The sequence below is a fragment of the Coptis chinensis genome, chromosome 2 (assembly GCF_015680905.1).
Source record: "Coptis chinensis isolate HL-2020 chromosome 2, ASM1568090v1, whole genome shotgun sequence".
NCBI classification, from domain to species: domain Eukaryota; kingdom Viridiplantae; phylum Streptophyta; class Magnoliopsida; order Ranunculales; family Ranunculaceae; genus Coptis; species Coptis chinensis.
The window spans coordinates 61,861,559-61,881,560 of NC_141457.1; the positions used below are offsets into that span (position 1 = coordinate 61,861,559).

A 20,002-nucleotide genomic window follows, 5' to 3' on the forward strand; every position below is an offset into this window, starting at 1 on the left:
TAAAACGGTTTGGTGAAGTTATTTTAATAAAAGATTATGTGATTGGATGTACTTGTGAGGTTTCTTGTTTATGTTATGAACGATTGTATAATACCCAATAAGTGGGGGCATCTTTATGCAGGTTCAGTAGTCTCCCAAAAAGGATGGTTTTGGGGGAAATTATTTTTTTTACATATGGAATAGTTTTGTAACGGTGGAAAACCGTAACTAAGCTTTACAATGAGTAACACTTATGAAGCAGTAAAACCGTTACCAAAAGAAAATTAACCATTACAAATTTTATAAATCAGTAACACAAAAAAGCGTTACTGACTCTATAAAACCGTTACAAAAGAGTAATACAATTGAGCGAAGAAAACCGTTAGCAAATATTTTTAGTTACGGAAAAGACGTTACAATAAAAACGGTTCTGAACCGTTACGAATAATAATAACGAATTAACAACGCCCAAACTGTGACGCAAAAAAACCGTTACAAATATTTTTAGTAACGGTTTTTTACTGTTAGGTATGTCTTGTTTTGGTATAGTAACAGTTTAGAAAACGAAAGTACGGATACCAAACTTGAATAGGATACAAATCATACAATTGACACACGAACTTTCAAGGGTCACACCCCAAGAACTTTTAACAGAGGAACTAATTATTATACTTGATCCATCTGTATCTGAACCCATAGGAGCATCCATCGCTAAACACCATTCAGTTGCTATCTTTTGTTGCAACTCCAAACTAAAAATCGAATCTAACTCATACACAAATGCAATCACTATGTGCCTCCACAGCACCATTCAGAATAAGAACCAGTATCACCAAATAATAACACTTTTTATAAGCAATACACCATAATTGTAATACAAATACCGATTGATATTACATTATTACTAATAGCTTGTGTATGTTGTAGCCTTCTTTTTTTCTTTTTCAGTTTTTATTTTTTGTGATCGGGTTAATGGGGTTCGGGTCGGGTTCGGATATAATCGGGTTCGAGTTTGGATTCGGATATTATGAAACTATTTGGATTCGGATTCGGATATAGCCATATCCGACCCGATCCCTACCCTAGTGGGGGGCGTTAACATGTACATACTACCTTACTGAACAATGTATATTTTTGTACTACATCATTAAAAATATATTGGAATCCTATTAAAAATGAAGGCAAGAAAGGGGGTGATTTCACACGTAATCCTGTGACTACATGTAGACTCGATCTCTAGACATGCTCAATTTTGGTTAGACACTGGAAGAGACTAAATCGAGCTTGTACACTTGAGAGCCGAGTTTACAATCTACTGTACTCCTTTCGACATTTTTCACTGACAAATCTCATCATGTAGACTATGGAATAGTACTTTATTGGAGAGTAGTGTATCTTTTCTTTCAATCTTGTTGCAGTCATGTATAAGTTATGTTCCTTGATACACACTATATTTAGGCAGTGTTCTTTTTGTACCTTCTTATTTTAGTTACTTTTCTCATACACATTGTGCTTGCATGACACATTTCAGACTGCAAACTACATATTAATACCCGTCTCGATCTGAAAGTGTTTTGAAAACATTATATATAAAGATAATTCCTCATAGCTAAAACTTTTGATAAGATTGGTGATGTTGGTCATGGAGATCAACATCCTCAAACAAATCGTATATTCCTTCCTCACTTCCCCTCTCTTATTAGCTACAGTTATAATCATAGTAATACTTCTGTATATTTATTCAAGATCAAACCAGGTTTACCTACTTGACTTTTCTTGTTACCAACCGCCCGATGTATTACGCTGCCCAATCTCCACCTACATCGAACATTTTGAACAATGTAACATTTTTAATGAAGATAGTCGTCAGTTCCTAACGAAGGTTAGTACACGGTCAGGAATAGGAAACGAAGCGTGCATTCCAGTCTCACTGCAACATATTCCACCAGTTGCGTCCATGAAACACTATATAGAAGAAATTGAGACTGTTCTATTCACCGTAGCAGAAGAACTCCTTGGTAAACAGAAAGTAAGTCCCAAATTGATAGACATTGTCATCATAAATTGTGGCGCCTTTTCTCCTACACCATCAGTCACCTCAATGATAATTAATAAATATGGACTTCGAAGTAATGTCATGAGCTTTTGCCTCACCGGAATGGGATGCAGTGCAGGACTCATTTCCGTGGGGTTGGCCAATGATCTGCTTAAAGTCCATAAGAACTCATTAGCTCTCATTCTAAGCATGGAAACCATGACCCCTAATGCTTATACAGGTCAAAACAAATCCATGCTTTTGTCGAACGTTATCTTCCGTATGGGTGGAGCTGGGTGTCTCTTGTCCAACAGGAAACAGGACATGTACAAGAACAAAGCTAAGTATGCTCTCCAACATCTTGTCCGTACCAGCAGGGCATCTGATGATCAATCACACAATAGTGTAGTCCAAGAACTCGACGATGATGGAATTGTGGGAATATTGTTATCACCATCACTCCTACAAGTGGCTAGCAGTGCATTAAGGATTAATATCACTAAATTGGGACCACTTGTTTTACCATATACTGAGCAGCTACAATATGGATGGTCTATAATTTGTAGGAAATTTTGGGTGTCACAGAAAAGGAAAGATGTTTACGCGCCAGATTTCAAAAAGGCGTTCCAACATTTTTGTATACATGCAGGGGGGCGAGCGGTGATTGATGCAATGGAGGATAGTCTTAGCTTATGTGATGAAGATGGAGAGCCATCAAGGATGACATTGTATAGGTTTGGGAATACATCATCTTCATCGCTATGGTATGAACTTGCCTATTTAGAGGCCAAGGGCAGGGTTAAAAGGGGAGATAGGGTGTGGCAAATTGGATTTGGAAGTGGTTTCAAGTGCAATAGTGCGGTGTGGAAATGTGTATCTGATCTTGATCCTGATACTAAAAATGCATGGTCAGATAGAATTCATCTATACCCAGTTGACAGTGTAGCTAGTATGTGATTAGTTGTGGGGCAGCTAGCAAAATCTTCAACCATATATACCAGAAGAGAAGGATTTACTCCTGTCTCTATTAATTCTGCTTCTGTTTTTGATGTCATATAATCATCTATAAACGCCCAGCAAGGGTCCTAAGGAGGGTACTTCAAATTTATCATTTTGAAATTAATAAATTTATCATGTCTTTATTTTCTATAGTTGGTGTACTGACCAGTAGTCAGTAGTCATCATGTTGGTGCTTGGCCAGTAGTCAGGTGGGCACCTTCTTCCTTCAGGGATTCAAAGTTTCAAACTTTTACTACATGCATCCTTAGAATCATAAGACGAAAGTTTATGCAACTCTCCTAGTGCGTCTCCTCGCTAGTATTACTCCTGATCGATCATATTCATCTTCCTCGCGCACCATTTACCTTGTTATCGAATTCCAACATATATATATTTACTATTTTTCTTTTTAGGGATATGTAATCACTTGGACATAATCTCCGTGATGGGGATCTGTCACATGAAAAGAAGTTCCATCCTCACTGCCCATATGATTCAAGCAAGCAACTGGTTCAGTAATGAGCTCCATTCTGTAAATTCTTTGATTATTTGACAAGAGAAAATAACAAAAAAGAAGGGTTTTCTTGTTTAAAACCAAGCGATATTAGCAATGTACAGCTTGAAATAGAATGTGAACTACAACAAAACAAGAGGGGAATTCAACTTGAATAGGAAATATTTTATGAGTTTCTACCTGTTAAGACATGGAGAGTAGATAAAAACAAAGCTTTCTACCTAGAATAGGCTGAGCTGAACTTGGCATTGAAATGAATGTTTCTGTTTTACTTTGAATATGAAACACCACGCAAACAAGGGACAGAAACCGACGTCAAAGCATGCCTTATAAGAACTTTTATAATAACCGCCAGAAGTGGTCGCCTCTTCAGCAGCAGTATAAACATGGAGGATCTCCCTGATGATATCTTCTTCAACATTCTTCCAAGACTACCCATTAAGTCTCTCATTCGATTCAGGTCTGTATCTAAGCATTGGCACAACATGATCGACAATCCATTACTTGCTCATATCCACCTAAATGATTCAGTCGAAAAACCAGGCCTTACCATAATTATATTGTGCATCCTCGCAAGTCTGACTCAACCACGTTTTACTCAGTTAAAGAAGATGAAATGAAGCTCATCAAGACAACTGAGATTGCCACTCGGAAGTTAATTCTCCACGGTTCATGTAACGGCTTGCTTTGTTTTGCTAGGTACGGTTGTACGAGTGGCGAGAATATAATGATATGTAACCCGCTTAAAAACAACGAAATTATTACTTTACCAACTGAAAGCAGCCGGCATTCAGTGCTTTCTACAAAAATGTATGGATTGGGTTACAGTCCTCTGCCAACGAATATAAGCTACTTCAGGTTTCACTTGATCTTGAATTTCGGACGAAGATATACTCTTTCTGCACTAAAACATGGAAAGATATTGTCAGTGAGCAGCCTCCTTAACCCATATATGGAAGAGCTGTATACGCAAATGGGGCCCTGCATTGGAAGATTAATACTTTTTTGAGATAATGACCTAAAAATACATTTAACTTTGCACTGTTTCAAAACAGACAACATACTATTTTTTTATTCAAATAAACATTGTATTTTCACAAAGTTTTAATTTAGGCATTCCGTCCAATTAATTAGATGTCCAGCTCACATGGACAGTTAAAAAAATTTCCAATTCTAATTTGCCTATGTGACAGTTGTTTAGATACGCCAACTCATCAAATTACAAATGATTGACATTTCAACACGCCAATATTTCGACACGCCAACACATCAAATTACAATTGATATATCGGTCCAAATGTTGATATTTTGAATTGGCGTGTTGAAATGTCAAAATATCAAAATGTTGGCGTGTCAAAATGTCAAAATGTCGGATCAGTTGTAATTTGATGAGTTGGCGTGTCGAAATGTTGAATGAATGCCACCTCATGGTCTAAACAACTGCCACATAGGCAAATTAGAATTGGGAAAATTTTTAACGGTCCATGTAAGTTGGACATCCAATTAATTGGACGGAATGCCTAAATTGAAACTTTGTGAAAGTACAATGTTTATTTGAATAAAAAAATAGTACGGTGTCTGTTTTGAAACCAAGTGCAAAGTTCAATGTATTTTTTGGTCATTATCTCATACTTTTTCTGCATCCTTTACGACGGACAGCCATATGGTTTCGTTTGACATGACACAGGAAGTATATGAAACCATAAGCCATCCCCAACTGGGTTCTGAAAAGAATGGTATGATAGATGTCATTGAGTTGCAAGGAAATCTTTGCTTGGTTGATTGCTCTTTCAGTACACATATTGATATATGGATGCTGAAGGATTGCAAAAAGAAGCAATGGGTCAGAGAATATAGTATCACCGTAAAAGCATTCGATGGGAGGATAGACGACGGACACGCCAAAGTCATTGACCTTTGGAATCAAGGCAAAAAAATATGTTTCAGTTTGAATAACAGCAACTATTTGTCTTATGATCCAACAGCTGATATGCTGGAATATCACAACCTATTAGGATTCGACCCTGGTAGTACCATATCAGAAGTCTTCGGTAACACAGGGAGCCTGCTATCACCTACCATGATGGCCTGCCTGAGAGTGCGAGTTGATACAACAAAAAACATTGTATATTGACAAGGGAACTTCACAGATGGAAAAATTTCAGAGTTACTTGATCAGTTAGAAGTCATTTTGGCATGTGTATTAGGAGATTGTAGTTGGAAATATGAAGTAACAAGGTCTGATAGCAATTCGTCGTTAATACCTTATTTATGCAGGAAAATATTGTTTTCCAGTTTGTTTCAAATCGATCTAGAAAGCTGAGTAGGTAAGTGTAGGCTTAGTACAAGTTTGTATGGGTTTCTCTTCGATAGACATGGTCGCCATCTGGAATTCTGGACCACCACATATGGATTTCTATCTAGTCCTCACACTCAGCTAAATATTTTTCCAGCAGAATTCCTCATACATCATACAAAACACTACAAATTCTTCAAGAGAGCATTTGGGAGCGTATCTCAAGTGATTATAAATTATTTTTCAGCAGAATTCCTCAAACATCATACAGAATATTCCAAAATGATTGTTAAAATATTGCATTGCGAGATAAACAGTGAAACTGGAAAAACAAAATGTCATCATGCCATAAGAAAAACAATACAATTTGCTCTATACATCATGTGCATGTACGTTGTCAATAACTTTCGAGTATAAGATGTTTCTGAGAAAATTACTGAAGTGTAGTGCGCAGTCAATAATGTAATCACAGGCTCATAGACAGATCAATGCAGATTACTGGTGCGCAAGAATATACTTATGGATAGGTGGAAAGATGCGTGCGTACTTGTAGGAATATAGATGCAATCAGATGCTCTTCCAACGCCAATCAAGCTGATTGAGGAGCATTTACCTATCCAGGCCTCTTCTTAAACGGTCCAATACATGTTTTTCACCAGTCAGGTACTCAACCAGCTCTTCCGAGTGAAAAAAAAATAATAATAATAAATAAATAAATAAAAGAAAAAATGATCAAATTGAAACAAATAAGTCAAGCATGTAACTAAACCCAAACTAAGCAAATTGAAATTTTAAACAGAAATAAATAACTATTACCATTGGTGTAATCACGGCAATCATGTTTGCCAATTTCCAAATCAGTTTTCCAGACGTCATTGAATACTTTGGCTTTGTCAATACTATCAGCTTTTGAAAACCCAACAAGCCAGCATTTAACTTTTGGCAACCTCGTCAGCTTCCTCACACGAACAGCTCCTTAAAAAGTCGTAGGGGCAAAAGATATATGAGATTTTCCCATCGTTACTTCAGTGAGTAAAATAATGACAAGGAAAGCATCTTCAGAGGATTTAAAGACACACACACACACACACAAAACTGTGTTTCTTGAGAAGTCATTACTGGAGTTTCCTCGATAATGGAAGTTGGACTAAGTCGACCTTATTAATCAAAGAGATATCAGCTTACTATAAGTATTACTTGTGCTAACTTGAGGCTGTCATATGTCAAAATTTTGTACAACAAAGTCGGTCTGCATTCTAATTACAATGGCTACAAAGACTAACCTTACTATTTAGAACCATCAGTTGTCAAAAACTCACAAGTGTCGTTTTTTGCGTGAAGAACATGATTTCTACTAGGCATAAACTCAAAAACAATTTCAAAATTAATCACAGCATGTGTCCTAGTGCGGTCAAATGGAAGAAACTGTGGAGCAAATCTTCCATGAATGTGCTTATATCTATGCTTCCTGTGACATGTCACCTTAGAATACCAAGAAAATACTCATCACTTTCCTTAAAGAAGCCCTGGATTTTGGTTCAATCCACCAACGCAATGGGCTAGTGAAAAAGATACTTGGTCCTCAATTTTCTGTCAAATAACTTGGATTGCATGGAATGTTAGATTCAAGATGACATTTGAAGGCAAGAAAGCTTAATAACAAACAGTGCTTCATTGTACATCCGTTAATTCTCAAACACTACTGATCTCAACTTACTGAGGCATGTTATCTAGTGCATTGGACCCCAAAACAACTTTCCCCATTATCAATGTAGATGCATCCTTTGCATTAGAAATTTATAACTCCCTTCCTAAACAGCCGTACAGGATGTGTGCAAGATCAACACAAGTTTTCTGCATTTCAGCAGTTACAACTGTACAAGCAAGGGTAGGGGTGACTTCGGATCGGATCGGATCGGATTAACCTCCTTCGGAATTTTTCCAAAAAAAATTCGGAACCTAATATGCTAGCCAAATCCGATCCAATTTTTTTTCGGATTCAAAATATATTTCCAATTTCGGAACTTTCGGAAATTTCGAATAACTTCGGAAATTTCGAATACTTGGTAAATTTTCAAAGATCTCTTTACTTTCAATTATTTTTGGAATATCATACGCTAATGTTCATTGTAGGGAGAGAAAACCATGTCCACAACACCAATGTACCAACAACAATACGCACTTGTTTATTGAGAAAACCCATTTTCATTCAAACAAGTGATCCAAGAAAAAATGAGAAAAAGAACCTGCAGCCACCAATAGCAAGCATTGCATTCTGTTGAGGTCTGGGTATTTGTAATGTTTCAATCTTTTTTCGTGTGTGGAAATTGAAGCGTGAAGTGTCTGCATAAATAATAGATTATGGTCTTGGACTCAAAGTAGTTTTACATAATATTCTATCTATTGGAATTTGGCTTTTGAATTGGTCTGGAAGTCATTGTATGACTCAATGACATTTTTTTTCATATCATTGTTGTTATGGCAGACGATGTAATGACAGTAGAGTGGTCCAATTCAAGTGGGGAAGTAGCGGCTAGGTTATGTTTTGTTTTGTTTTTGGAAGTAAAAAACTAGAAAATGAATGAACGGTCGAGATCTAATCAAGTGGATAGTGAGAGAAGTATATATTTTCGGAATAAATTGGCAATAATATCGGAACTTTCGGAATTTTCGGATCGGATCGGATTTTAGAATTATATCCAAATCCGATCCAATTTTTTTTCGGAATTTTCGGAAATCGGAAAATCAGAAAATCGGCCCATGAAAACTACACCCAAAGCCAGACCAATTTCGGGTCGGATTTCGGAAAAATCGGAAATTCGGCAAAAAGAGACACCCCTAAGCAAGGGGATAGGCCTACGATGCAGACGATGCCGAATTGATGCAGGCGCAGATACATGAACACTCATTTACTAGTTATTATATTTAATTTTATGCATTAATTATCTTATCCCTTTATTAAATGCTCTCAACATAAAGAGACTAGTTCTGTACCGAGATGGGGTTTTTTTTTTTGAGAATTAAGAGCTACAGCTTTTCATCTTCTTATTGAAGACTCTTAGCATGCCATTGCTAATTGTTAAGTTTCAAGTACTTAATAGAGATCAATTGGCTTTTTAATCTTATTGTTAAGTTTCAAGACTCTTAGCAAATCTACTGACTTGCTTCCACTAACAAATTTGCATCAAAACTGGTATCGGAGCCAATGTTCTTTCCCGGGTAGATTTTCTTGGAGTATAGGCTATTGTTGCCAAGCAACGATCAACTGATCTAAGATGCCTCGTAGGAGAAACCTAAATCAAAGTCAGAGATTAGAACGGGTCGAACAGTTACTGACCTCCCTGACGGAGAAGGTTGATCAACTCTTTTTACAGAGAAACCAAGGCGAAGAAGTTGTGAACGAAAATAATGGTTTAAACACCCTTGAAGAATCAGACCTGGGCGCAAACCCTTTTGCTGGTTTAGGGGATGATACGGCTGATGAAGAGAGAGGTGATCACCATGTCCTTGATGCTGATTCTGAATAAGATGATCACACTCTTGCTACTTTGCAAAGAAATGCACGAATTTCAGCGAGAGTAAATATGAGAGGCCATTGTAATACTCCTGAAAACAGACGTTAGGCACAAGTACCTCGTCGACGTCGTGATGGGGTAGATGTTAATCGTTTTTTGAAAGTATTGGAACGCAGCCAACAAAGTGACATTCGGGTTGACATACCAAAATTTCATGGGCGTTTAAAACCTGATGATTTCCTTGATTGGGTTAACAAGGTTGGGAAAGTTTTTGAATACAAAGAGTTAACAGATCCAAAGAGGGTTTGCTTGGTAGCAACAAAGTTCTCTGGGTATGCCTTAATTTGGTGGGATGAACTTCAAGCTGATAGGTTTCGTAGGGGTAAGAGCAAAATTGTCACATGGGCTAAGATGCGGCGCGAACTAAGATCAAAATTCATTCCTCTTCATTATGCACGTGACCTTTATATGCGCTACCAAACTATTACACAACGCTCTCGATGTGTTACAGACTACACAGAAGAATTCCTTTCTTTAACCACTCGTGCTGATCTTATTGAAACCGAGGACCAGAAGAGTGCGCGCTACAATAATGGTCTAAAGTTGTCTATTCAAGCTGATTTGGCATTTAAAGAAATCCGCAACTTAGCAGAAGCTATCCAATATGCCTTAAAATCAAAAGAACTTCAAAGAAAATCAGCCTCTTCTTCATGGTTCACAAAGCCTATTGCTGACATTAAATCTTCAGTCACTGTCCCTGCTACAACACCATCTTCTTCCAATGGACGTTCTAGTCGCCTTGCGCCTAGTCCTATTATTTGTTTCGATTGTGGAGAACCAGGTCATAAGTCATCTGTTTGTCCAAAGCATAAACGTGTTGCTTTAGCTGACAATGATGCACCAATTGATTTACAAGGTGAGCCTCAATTTGATGAGTCTGATATGGAAAATAAGGTTGTAACATTGAAAGCTGATACGGGTGTTCCCCAACTCATTGTTCGCCGGTCCCTAATGTCGTCTTCCTCACCTTCAGACCTGAATTCTTGGCTTCGACACAATATTTTTCGTTCACATTGTACATCGGGTGGGAAATTGTGTTCTTTGGTTATCGATGGGGTTTCCAGTGAAAACCTTGTTTCTTCTGAAATGGTTGATAAACTATACTTGAAATTGGAGCCACACCCAGACCCTTTCACTATTCGTTAGTTACAAAAGGGTGGTGATGTTTGAATTGATAAAATGTGTCTTGTCTCTTTTTCCATTGGGACAAAATATAATGATCAAGTATGGTGTTTTGTGGTGCCCATGGATGCTTGCCATCTCTTACTAGGACGACCTTGGCAGTTCGATCGTGCTGTTATTCATGATGGTAAAGCCAATACTTATACCTTTACTTTTGATGGTACGAAGTTTACATTGGAACCACTCCCGCCATCTGTTCCAAAGCTGTCCTCTCAACATACTTCTACCTTGGCAGCAAAACCAAGTTTCCTTGCTACCGCTCACAAATCAGGTATAGTTATGGCGATTGTTGATAAAGGTACTATGCCTCCCACCCCTGTTCCTTCTGTGTTGCAGCCACTTTTAGACAAGTTTTCTGCTATATGCACTGAAGAGATCCCTACAGGGTTACCTCCATTGCGTTCTATCCAACACAATGTTGATTTTGTACACGGAGCATCATTACCAAATATGCCACACTATCGAATGTCACCATTTGAACATGCTGAATTACAAAGACAGGTTATGGATCTCTTGCATAATGGCTTAATCCAAGAAAGTATGTCTCCATGTGTTGTGTGTTAACAATGTTGATCTCTTGCTTCTTACAAAAGAAAGATGGAACTTGGCGCATGTGTGTTAACAGTCGCGCTATTAACAAGATCACCATCAAGTACCGTTTTCCCATTCCACGATTGGAAGACATGCTTGACAACTTACACGGTGCTCATATTTTCACAAAACTTGACCTGCGTAGTGGATTTCATCAGATCCGAATGAGACCAGGAGACGAGTGGAAGACTGCTTTTAAGACTAAGGACGGACTCTATGAATGGCTAGTCATGCCATTTGGTTTATCTAATGCACCCTCCACTTTCATGCGCCACATGACCCACATTTTGCGCCCTTATCTTGGTAAGTTTGTGGTGGGTTTATTTCGATGATATCCTCGTTTATAGTACTTCAGAGAATGATCATTTACAGCACCTTGAAATTATTCTGGCGGTGTTACAAGACGCAAAGCTTTATCTCAATTTAAAAAAATGCTCTTTTATGGTGTCATCTTTGACATTTTTGGGCTATGTTATTTCTCCCTCGGGCATTCATGTTGATGAATCCAAGGTCCATGCAATTCTGGATTGGCCAACCCCTACCACAATTTCACAAGTCCGTAGCTTCCATGGTCTTGCAACATTCTATCGGTGCTTTATCCAGAATTTTAGCACCATAATGGCGCCAATTACCTCTTGTATGTGCGACGGACCTTTTGTCTGGACACCTGAAGCTTCTACTGCATTTCAGATTATCAAAGAGAGAATGTCGTCAGCGCCTGTTCTGGCTCTCCCAAATTTCTCCAAGCTCTTTGAAGTTGCTTGTGATGCTTCTAAGCAGGATATAGGGGCTGTCCTAACCCAAGAGGAGAGACCTACTGCATTTTTCAGTGAGAAATTAGCTGCATCTAAGCTGAACTACTCCACTTATGATTTGGAGCTTTACTCTGTTGTTCAAGCTCTTCGCCATTGGCGACATTATCTCATTCATAAGGAATTCATTCTTCGTTCAGATCACGAAGCCCTTAAATATATCAATTCTCAACAAAAGGTTAGTGCTCGCCATTCAAAATGGTTTAATTTTCTACAAGAATACACTTTTCACCTCTGTTTTCAAGCTGGCAAGGATAATAAGGTGGCGGATGCTCTTAGTCGGCGCTCTCATGTTCTGTTGACATGAAAAACTCGTCTATTTGGGTTCGATGAGGTAAAAGGTTTATATCCAGCAGATCCTGATTTTGGTTCCACTTTTGCTACATGTCGTGATCATAACATTACTCATGGTGATTTTTCACTTTACGATGGCTTCTTATTTTTTGGTTCTGCTCTATGCATTCCGACTTCTTCTTTACGAGATAAAATTATCCGTGAGATGCATTCTGGTGGGTTAGCTGGACATTTCGGGTTTGACAAGACTTATGCTCTCATCCGCAAAAAGTACTTCTGGCCTCGTATGCGATGTTCTATCATGGATTTTGTTGCCAAGTGTTACACTTGTCAAGCAGCCAGGGGTTGTCATTCCAATGCTGGTTTATATTCCCCTTTACCATGGCAGGATGTCTCGATGGATTTTGAGCTTGGATTACCTCGGACTTCAAGAGGCATGGATTCTGTTTTTGTCGTTGTTGACAGATTCTCTAAGATGGCTCATTTTATTCCTTGCTCTAAGATTGCCGATGCCGCTCATACTGATAATCTGTATTTCAAGTAAATTGTACGTCTCCATGGTATTCCACGTTCCATTACCTCTGACCGCGACATGAAATTTACTAGTCACTTTAGGCGTACCTTATGGAAGTGCTTTGACTGTAAGTTGCAATTTCCGAAACCTATCAGCTTGAAGTTCATCCCACCGAATTAAGGCATACCCAGAGAACTTTGTTGCTACCAAGTGAACCCTCTTTGGATCTGTTAACTCTTTGTATTCAAAAACTTTCTCAACCTTGTTAAGCCAATCAAGGAAATCATCAGGTTTTAAACGCCCATGAAATTCTGGTATGTCAACCCGAATGTCACTTTGTTGGCTGCGTTCCAATACTTTCAAAAGACGATTAACATCCACCCCATCACGACGTCGACGAGGTACTTGTGCCTGGCATCCGTTTTCAGGAGCATTATGATGGCCTCTCGTATTTACTCTCGCGGCAATTCGTGCATTGCATTGCAAAGTAGCAAGAGTGTGATCATCTGATTCAGAATTAGCATCAAGGACATGGTGATCACCTCTCTCTTCATCAGCTGTATCATCCCCTAAACCAGCAAAGGGGTTTGCGCCCAGGTCTGATTCTTCAAGGGTGTTTAAACCATTATTTTCGTTCACAACTTCTTCGCCTTGATTTCTCCATAAAAAGAGTTGATCAACCTTCTCCGTCAGGGAGGTCAGTAACTGTTCGACCTGTTCTAATCTCTGACTTTGATTTTGGTTTCTCCTACGAGGCATCTTAGATCAGTTGATCGTTGCTTGGCAACAATAGCCTGTACTCCAAGAAAATCTACCCGAGAAAGAACGTTGGCTCCGATACCAGTTTTGCTACATGTCGTGATCATAACAATACTCATGTCGTGATCATAACAATACTCATGGTGATTTTTCACTTCACGATGGCTTCTTATTTTTTGGTTTTGCTCTATGCATTCCGACTTCTTCTTTACGAGATAAAATTATCCGTGAGATGCATTCTGGTGGGTTAGCTGGACATTTCGGGTTTGACAAAACTTGTGCTCTCATCCGCAAAAAGTACTTCTGGCCTCGTATGCGACGTTCTATCATGGATTTTGTTGCCAAGTGTTACACTTGTCAAGCAGCCAAGGGTTGTCATTCCAATGCTGGTTTATATTCCCCTTTACCAATATCATCTTTACCATGGAGGATGTCTCGATGGATTTTGTGCTTGGATTACCTCGGACTTCAAGAATCAAGAGGCATGGATTCTGTTTTTGTTGTTGTTGACAGATTCTCTAAGATGGCTCATTTTATTCCTTGCTCTAAGACTGCTAATGCCACTCATGTTGCTAATATGTATTTCAAGGAAATTGTATGTCTCCATGGTACTCCGCGTTCCATTACCTCTGACCACGACGTGAAATTTACTAGTCACTTTTGGCATACCTTATGGAAGTGCTTTGACTGTAAGTTGCAATTTTCGACTGCATTCCACCCTCAAACTGATGGTCAAACAGAGATTGTGAATTGCAGTTTGGGCAATCTTCTTCGTTGTTTGGTGGGTGATAACCCAAAATCTTTCTTGCCCAAGCTGAGTTCTCTTATAATAACTCGGTCAACCGATCTACTGGGCAATCTCCCTTTATGATAGTAACAGGATTTTCCCCTAATACAGTACTTGATCTGGCTTATATTCCATCTGCTATGCCTTTGTGTGCTGATGCTTATGATTTTGCCGCTCGTATTAAGTCTATTCATGCTGATGTCCGTGCTCGCCTAGAAAAATCTTATGCTACCTACAAGGCCCATGCTGATAAACACTGATGCCTCCAGACCTTTCAGATTGGTGATTTAGTAATGGTTTATCTTCGCCGCCATCGTCTATCAGTTGGCACCTCTCATAAGTTGCAGATGCGTAAGATTGGTCCTTTTCCCATTGGTTCCTGCCATGGACCAAATGCTTATGAAGTTGGTCTTTTCCCTCCCTCGCCCCCTCCCCGAGTTCCGTATTTCCAGGACATTTAATGTTGCTGACCTATCTCCTTTTGTTGGCGACGTTGTTCTGCCCATTCCGCTGCCTTCTTCATCTTCTACTGTTCCCCATGCTGCTGCAGATCGTATTGAAAGTGTTGTTGACATCTCTTCCCTTGCTACTCGTCATGGTTCTTATACTCGATATCTTGTCAAGTGGTGTGGCCGTCCAGCTATAATCTGAAAATTCTTGGCTCACAGATGAGACTTTCAACAGGTTGGATCCTTCTTTCTATGAGTGTTACATGGCTTCATCCTCGAGGACGAGTCCTTTTCACGTTGGGGGGATTGATGCAGGCTCAGATACATGAACACTCATTTACTAGTTATTATATTTAATTTTATGCATTAATTATCTTATCCCTTTATTAAATGCTGTCAATATAAAGAGACTAGTTCTGTACAGAGATGAGGGGTTTTTTTTGAGAATTAAGAGCTAGAGCTTTTCATCATCTTATTGAAGACTCTTAGCATGCCATTGCTAATTGTTAAGTTTCAAGTATCTTAATAGAGATCAATTGGCTTTTTTTTTAATCTTTTGTTGTATCTACTGACTTGCTTCCGCTAACAAATTTGCATCAAAAGAAGATGATCTGCAGCAGGGGAGTGGACTACTCACAACCGTACAATGGGGCACAAGGATGGGATGCACATCCAGAGAGATGGAAAACAGATGCGAAAAGCTGAATCCTCTGAAGGATTAATAGTTAAGTTCTCACTGGAGATAAGTATCACTGCTCCATGAAGGTGGATTCAATTTTTCATGTTTCCAATCATGTAAATGTTCAAATAGTCATCGAGCATCCAATAAAGTTTCACACTACTACTTAGTCCCAAGCCTCATAGTCTGCTAAACAACAATGGGTGGGATGGCTTCTAGACTTTACTTAAATATATTAAGCTCGATAAAAAACAAAAAATACATGGGTGACAAATGTATCTAATGTATGTCTAGCTAGAGGAATAAAAAGTGTTTAGAAGCATAATGGTGTGAGTATTATTACCTGCTACTCCTTTACCAGATAAGGCAGCAAGTGCTACATATAAGTCCTCAGGATCTTGCGGTTGAAAATCGTAAACAAACACCTACAAAACTCAAACGTTATTATTACTTGTACCACTTGTACAAATAGTATAAACAAGTGAAAAATGAACCTGGGACTGGGGTGGTGAAGTGGGCCGAATGAGAACCATGAAGTGCTGGAAATCCCAAAGATTAAGTGAATGAGCTGCTGACATCATCAACTGAGCTGGCCCCTTTATTGCTCTCAGTGGTACAGCCGCTACATATATTCCCACGTTTTGTGATAACACTCTACTCCCCATTTCTCTTCACAGTTCACACACTCAGCGAGAAAGAGGGAATTGTTAAATTTTTAGATCAACGGTGGATAGTTGGATGTCTTTTAGATAACTTGCATTGGGTACCACAGTATCACTAGTTTTATTTATACATTCTTCTTGATTGATTTGCATATATTTTGGCCTAGTGAATATGGCAAGTGTTTCGGATTGTGAGTTGTCTGAGAGTCAACGAGCAATTGATGTCCAAGTGAATCACTCCCCATCACATAGCATTGAAAGACCAGGTACTAGTTTTTTCTTTTTTCTTTTAATCATCTTTGTCTATTTAACTTCTGTCAAATGAACTTTTTTCCCACGGCATGATATAGTTTATTTTCTTCCTTCCTTTAGATCAGCAGCAGTGCAGGCGTACAGGAAAAGGATGGCGACGGTATTGTGAGAAGCACCATTTGGAGCAGAGTAACAGAAGGAATAGGCGAAAAGAACAGAGTTGTTTGGTTGCTAGTGGGACCGAAGAAGATGATCAACCGCAAAAGCTGGGTGGCGTTGTTCTCAGATGGTTTTACCTGGAAAACGATATTGTGAGAAGCATGAATTGGAGCAGAGCGCTTATAACGAAATGAGAAGAAAGAGGCCAAGAGAACAAAGTCGTTTGGTATGCGTTTCTTATAATGTATTTTTGTACATCTAAATTCACATTTAAAATATTATTATTAGATTCTCCATCTGTTTGATGGAATGACATGGAGACTGATTGCACAAGTTAGCAGCACAGTTCTGATATTGCTGATGACTCAAGTAGACGAAAAAGGAAAACCAAATAGCATGAGTCATGACCTTTGTACTGAAGTTTGCCTGATGAACTGGATTTTCAAACCTTTTATTTTGTTGCACGCTCTCTAACCAATAATCCAATAGGATGAACATGGGTTGGTCGTTCTTAGATTGGAAGCTTAAGTTGTTAATTCTGGCCAAATTTTCGGGTTAGGCCATCTTTCTGGAAAGTATCTAATAACCTAAATGGGATGAACCTTCAGTTGTTTGTTTTTGGTGTTTGGGAGTTAATTGTACCGGATATGTTGGGACTGGTTAGGCATTGACTGTGATATGTGATTCTTCCCATCCATTATATGGAAATTTGTACTTGTGCATTCTTTATAGGCATGGTATCATGCAATCATAAAATTCGTAATTTGTAATTTGATGGAGAATCTAATAATGGGCTTTTTTTCAAACTGACGTGAACAGCTATCACAAGTCAGCAACACTTTAGATACTGATATTACTGATGAATCAAATACGAAAAAGAGGAGGACCAAAAAATTAACTCCTAAAAGAGAGACTGTGATTTCATCACCTTGCAAGAAGTTACAAAATGAAGAAGCTACAGAGGGCTGCCTTTCTCCGGTACCATATCCTGATATAATGGTGCACACTAGAACTGTGACTGGGTCGGAAACATTTGAAAACACATCACCAGAGGGAGAAAAAGCTCTTCAAAAGAAGAAAGATGAAAGTCAAAAACCGAGTGAGGCGTATTGAAGTCCGTCTGAAGAATTCAGCGATCACCCTACACCAAGCTGCTCTGGAGAGATGGCTATTAGCTTTTTAGGTAGTGACATGTGTGGTACAGTCCTGAAAATTTCTGACTCTAACACTGCATCTCTTTCCAAAATCAAAGGAGGAGAGCAATGTGCTTCGCCGAACAACTCGCAAAAGAATCCTGATTTGGACTACACACCACATTGGATAACAAGCTTGGTTGGTGATGTAAGTCATTCCGTCCTTTTAAGAGTTTCTCATTAACAGAATGACCTTTTCATTATGTCGGAAATTTTATCGCACAGGAGATGAACCAACAGAAACAAGAGGTTGGAAAAGATGCAACTACCACTTTGGAAAGAACAGGTGGGCAATCCGAAGAAATGGTTTCTGGAACATCAGTAGAAGGTATGCAGTAGTTCAGAGTCTTACATTGGCAATTTGGCATGTAACATGCATCGGTAAAAAGATCCAAAGTCTTTAACTTATGCCTGACCTAACCAATGCTGAGTTAAATTCTAATTGTTGAAAGGACACCATTTTTGTGATTTCCGTGTCTGTTATGCCCAATCTATCTCCTAACAGTCTTTTGCACTCCATCTTTAGTTACTCCCTAATCGAAGCAAAATATGATTATAAGCTGATATGTTTGGCACTCTATAGATCCTAAACACAAAGCTTCGTGCGAAGAAATTACTGATGTTACTCAAACAGCTAAAGAATCTGAGATACTGGTGAAAAAAACATGCAACTTTATTGAAGATGTGCAAACTTCACCTGTGTTGCTTGAGGAGACATCTCACACTAGGATGGATATCAGTAAGTTAAAGTAACTTTTATGAGTTCCTTTTAGTCAAAGCCACTTTGTTTGATCAATTATGTATACAGGAATTTCACCTGATAGCCTCCTTACATCCCAGTCCAACATGGACATCACCCTGACAGAAGCATCAATGAAACGCCAAGAAGTTCAACATTCATTTTGTTTGGCCAAGTTCTCTGAGAGCTTCAAATCACATAGCAATATTGCAGACCACTGTAACAAGTCTGTAGCAGATGAAATTAGTGATAGACTTACAGTCCTTCTAGAATCCGTTAGTGAAATTAACAAGAAACGACGAATGGTTGAGATGGAAAAGAAGAACAGAGGCTCTGTGATTGCTGCATTACAAAAGAGACTTCGTGAGCTTGAGGAAGAAATTCTGGAAACTGAACGAGAGTTTAATCGTGTCGTTGCAGCTCCTTGGCGAACTGAAATTGGTTTCATTTAAACACGTTACTTACTAACTTACTGTAACCATTTATAATAGATATCCAGTTTTTTTTTCCCGTAGTGTATTGTCATTATACTTTTTGGATGAGTAAATTGGCACACAACTTTAAATGTGTAGTCTTCAGACTCTTGGTCTTTCCCTGATCTAGTTATTGAATACTTCTCTTAGAACATCAAGATGAGACCAATCATTGACACCTGAGGAAGTTCAGTTTGCCAATAATCCAAAATTCATAGTCTTGGATGCTCCACTCATTGCGAATTGGTTTTGAGTGGGATGCTCCTAATTGAAATGGTATCCAGCCTTAGTGTTTTGGGTACAATGTCCCATTTACTTTGTGTCATCCAATACAAGCTAGTCAACGTGTTTCGCTAAATTTACAACACACCTTAGGAGAGGCTTTGAGATACATAATTCGACATTCGAATTTCAAAGCCTTGCATGACATTATTTTAGTTTCTGAGGGTGCTCTAGTCAATGCCAATGTTTTGTAAGTTTCTGATGCTTCAAAAATTATAATTCCCAGTCAAGAAATCATTGAACGCTATCCACAGAAAAGTATCTTTTGTTGTTTTTGTTCCGTCAGCCCAGAAAATTACTATAAAGTTTTTTGAATTACTTGTCAATATGTGAGTGGCGAGTTAATTAGTTGAACGTAAGAGGTTGACTTCTTAATAAGAGGAAGTCAGTCAGTTTTTTGGGAGTCTAGAAGTAATTAGAGCCGAGGAATGCCTAGGTATTTGATATAGGGGCCTGCAAACTCCCTTCCTGTGTTGGATTCACGCCATAGATAACAAAGCTTTTAAAATGTTCGAATTAGCCCTTAGGCCTGACGGATTATAAAATGTTGCTTGGAGCTGAAGCCATAGATAACAAAGCTTTTAAAATGTTCGAATTAGCCCTTAGGCCTGACGGATTATAAAATGTCACTTGGAGCTGAATGCTAGGTATTGGGTTGAATACTTGAATGAGAAGTTGAGAACCAACTGAGAACAAGCTGCTGGCGTCATTAATTGAGCTGGACCCTTTGTTGCTCAATGGGCATAGCTAGCCTGCTACATATACTGCGTTCCTTAA

The 20,002-nt window shown here is 38.7% G+C and overlaps 3 protein-coding genes across 6 annotated transcripts; 2 read left to right on the forward strand and 1 right to left on the reverse strand.

Moving 5' to 3' along the window:
• The first annotated feature begins 1,514 nt into the window (after nt 1-1,514).
• LOC147516999 (3-ketoacyl-CoA synthase 7-like) lies at nt 1,515-3,111 on the forward strand. The gene has a single exon (XM_086589432.1). The coding sequence runs from the start codon at nt 1,613-1,615 to the stop codon at nt 2,969-2,971; it is 1,359 nt and encodes a 452-aa protein (XP_086445558.1). The 5' UTR covers nt 1,515-1,612; the 3' UTR covers nt 2,972-3,111.
• Nucleotides 3,112-4,290: 1,179 nt separating this feature from the next.
• LOC147517000 (PTB domain engulfment adapter) lies at nt 4,291-16,130 on the reverse strand. 3 transcript variants are annotated; one of them, XR_015211307.1, is made up of 5 exons: nt 15,960-16,130; nt 15,809-15,890; nt 6,640-6,798; nt 6,371-6,500; nt 4,291-4,426 (listed from the first exon to the last, which is right to left on the reverse strand). XR_015211307.1 is itself a non-coding variant. In XM_086589435.1 (4 exons), exons 1-4 carry the CDS (start codon nt 16,128-16,130, stop codon nt 6,433-6,435), a joined length of 480 nt encoding a protein of 159 aa, XP_086445561.1. In that variant the 3' UTR covers nt 6,097-6,432. The 3 variants fall into 3 exon arrangements, 1 of the variants encoding a protein (XP_086445561.1); XR_015211306.1 differs by having other exon boundaries at nt 4,296-4,431; XM_086589435.1 differs by lacking the exon at nt 4,291-4,426 and having other exon boundaries at nt 6,097-6,500.
• Nucleotides 16,131-16,252: 122 nt separating this feature from the next.
• Nucleotides 16,253-19,050, forward strand: LOC147517001 (uncharacterized). 2 transcript variants are annotated; one of them, XM_086589434.1, is made up of 7 exons: nt 16,253-16,393; nt 16,500-16,764; nt 17,358-17,721; nt 17,791-17,879; nt 17,957-18,059; nt 18,315-18,470; nt 18,540-19,050. In XM_086589434.1, exons 3-7 carry the CDS (start codon nt 17,703-17,705, stop codon nt 18,920-18,922), a joined length of 750 nt encoding a protein of 249 aa, XP_086445560.1. In that variant the 5' UTR covers nt 16,253-16,393; nt 16,500-16,764; nt 17,358-17,702; the 3' UTR covers nt 18,923-19,050. The 2 variants fall into 2 exon arrangements, with proteins under 2 accessions (XP_086445560.1, XP_086445559.1); XM_086589433.1 differs by having other exon boundaries at nt 17,358-17,879.
• Nucleotides 19,051-20,002: the final 952 nt, after the last annotated feature.